The sequence below is a fragment of the Buceros rhinoceros genome, unplaced genomic scaffold, assembly GCF_000710305.1.
Source record: "Buceros rhinoceros silvestris isolate BGI_N320 unplaced genomic scaffold, ASM71030v1 scaffold36843, whole genome shotgun sequence".
NCBI classification, from domain to species: Eukaryota; Metazoa; Chordata; class Aves; order Bucerotiformes; family Bucerotidae; genus Buceros; species Buceros rhinoceros.
In genome coordinates this window covers 406-1,922 of record NW_010402477.1, presented here as the reverse complement: position 1 = coordinate 1,922, position 1,517 = coordinate 406, and the positions used below count along the sequence as shown (strand labels likewise).

The following is a 1,517-nucleotide window of genomic DNA, read 5'->3' as shown; positions in this document are numbered from 1 at the left end:
GGCTTCGTCCTCCGAGCGCGGCCGTCGCTGTAGGTGCAGATCTGGTGCTAACCACGCTGTGGCCACTGTGCCAGCGCCCGTGGCCACGGGCGCAGGTGGGTGACGTCCCTAAACGATCCAGGCGTATTTCCATGCGCCTGAAGCTGAGCTCAGGGTCCCTGCCCGCCTCGGCTCGCCTCGGCTGCCGATCTCTGCTGTCTCATCTCAGGCCTCGCCCCTTCCTCTCCGCAGGCGCAGAGCCCTGAAGTGCGATTCCAACAGCAGCTGGAGCAGCTCAACGCCATGGGCTTCATCAACCGGGAGGCCAACCTGCAGGCGCTGATTGCCACCGGCGGGGACATCAACGCAGCCATTGAGAGACTGCTGGGCTCCCAGCCTTCCTAAGCCCGCCCGGCTGCCCCGCCGCCGCCAGCACACGCGCCCATGCCCATGCCCAGGGGGATCTTTCCGGAAAGCCCGCCACCATTTTCATATCCGACAGCTGTCCATGTATTTAAAACAAAAAGATACGGCTTAACCCCTGACCTTCCTACTAAGTTAAGATTTCATGTTGAAACGCTCTTTAACTGGCTTGTATGTGGATTCCAGTTCTCATCGTGGCCACAGAGACTCCAGATGTGTATTTTTTCCTAAGTATGCCCTGTCCAGACACTCTTCTCTCTCTCTCTAGATGGTAGAGGCGATACTTCTAGTTACTTACCTGAATGATTGTGTTTTGAGTAGCTTGATTTTAACTGTCCACGACTCCCTCCCCTAACCCTCCTTTCAGGCAAATATTTAAAACTCGAGCCAAGTTTGGGGTTTGGTTCTTTCTCCCAGCATCTTAATTGGGAATGGATCAAAAGGAAAATGGGGATGACCTGGAAATTTCTGCTGTCTTTTGTCTCAATGTTCCATTGGCTGAACTGAGCTCCTGGGAGAGGGTTAACGTGCACAAAAACGCCACTTGAAGTGTGGTCTCTGCACTCTCGAGATGGTGTCAAGGGGCCTGGGTGCCCTCGGGGATCAGTGCCGTGCAGAAGGTGTTACAAGGGTGTCTTTCGGCCCCAGCAATGTAGTTCTTGTGCAGCAGCGTCGGGCTTTGGTGACTCTTGTGCTCCGTAGGCTCATTTCTGAAAGTGTTAAAAACAAATAAGGAAATTGAAAAATTATTGAAAAATGAGTGAATGATCTTTCAGCTTCTCTGGAAAACGTTGAACTTCGTGTTCTTCCCAGTTTAGCTCCATCTTCCATCCTCCCCTCCCCCCCCACTTTGGTGTGTTTGAATGTTACGACTCTCCAAGAAGCTCCCCGAGGACCAGCAGGGTGATATTTCCCAAGAGCCTCCATGGCTGTGTAATTCGCATCCATTTTTATCAAAGGAAAATAAATGCGCACAACCGTCTGTCTCCCTGCGCTCCATGTATCTGCCTCAGTTGCCTCCACTAGGCTGAGGGAGTTTCCCCAGTTTCATTAATCCGTCTCCTTCCCTCGCGCAGACGGTGCGGGGTGTCGGTGCAGGATGTCGGGTGAGCTCC

General features: G+C 53.3%; 1 protein-coding gene across 1 annotated transcript in view; it reads left to right on the top strand.

Moving 5' to 3' along the window:
* The window catches only part of LOC104490379 (ubiquilin-4-like), a gene marked incomplete at its 5' end in the record, with an annotated part of 4,260 nt that extends 3,389 nt beyond the window's left edge, over positions 1 to 871 (top strand). The window contains one exon of the mRNA XM_010132651.1: positions 232 to 871. Within this exon, the coding sequence (XP_010130953.1) occupies positions 232 to 384 (153 nt within the window). The remainder of the gene's footprint in view (positions 1 to 231) is intronic.
* Between the last annotated feature and the right edge of the window lie 646 nt (positions 872 to 1,517).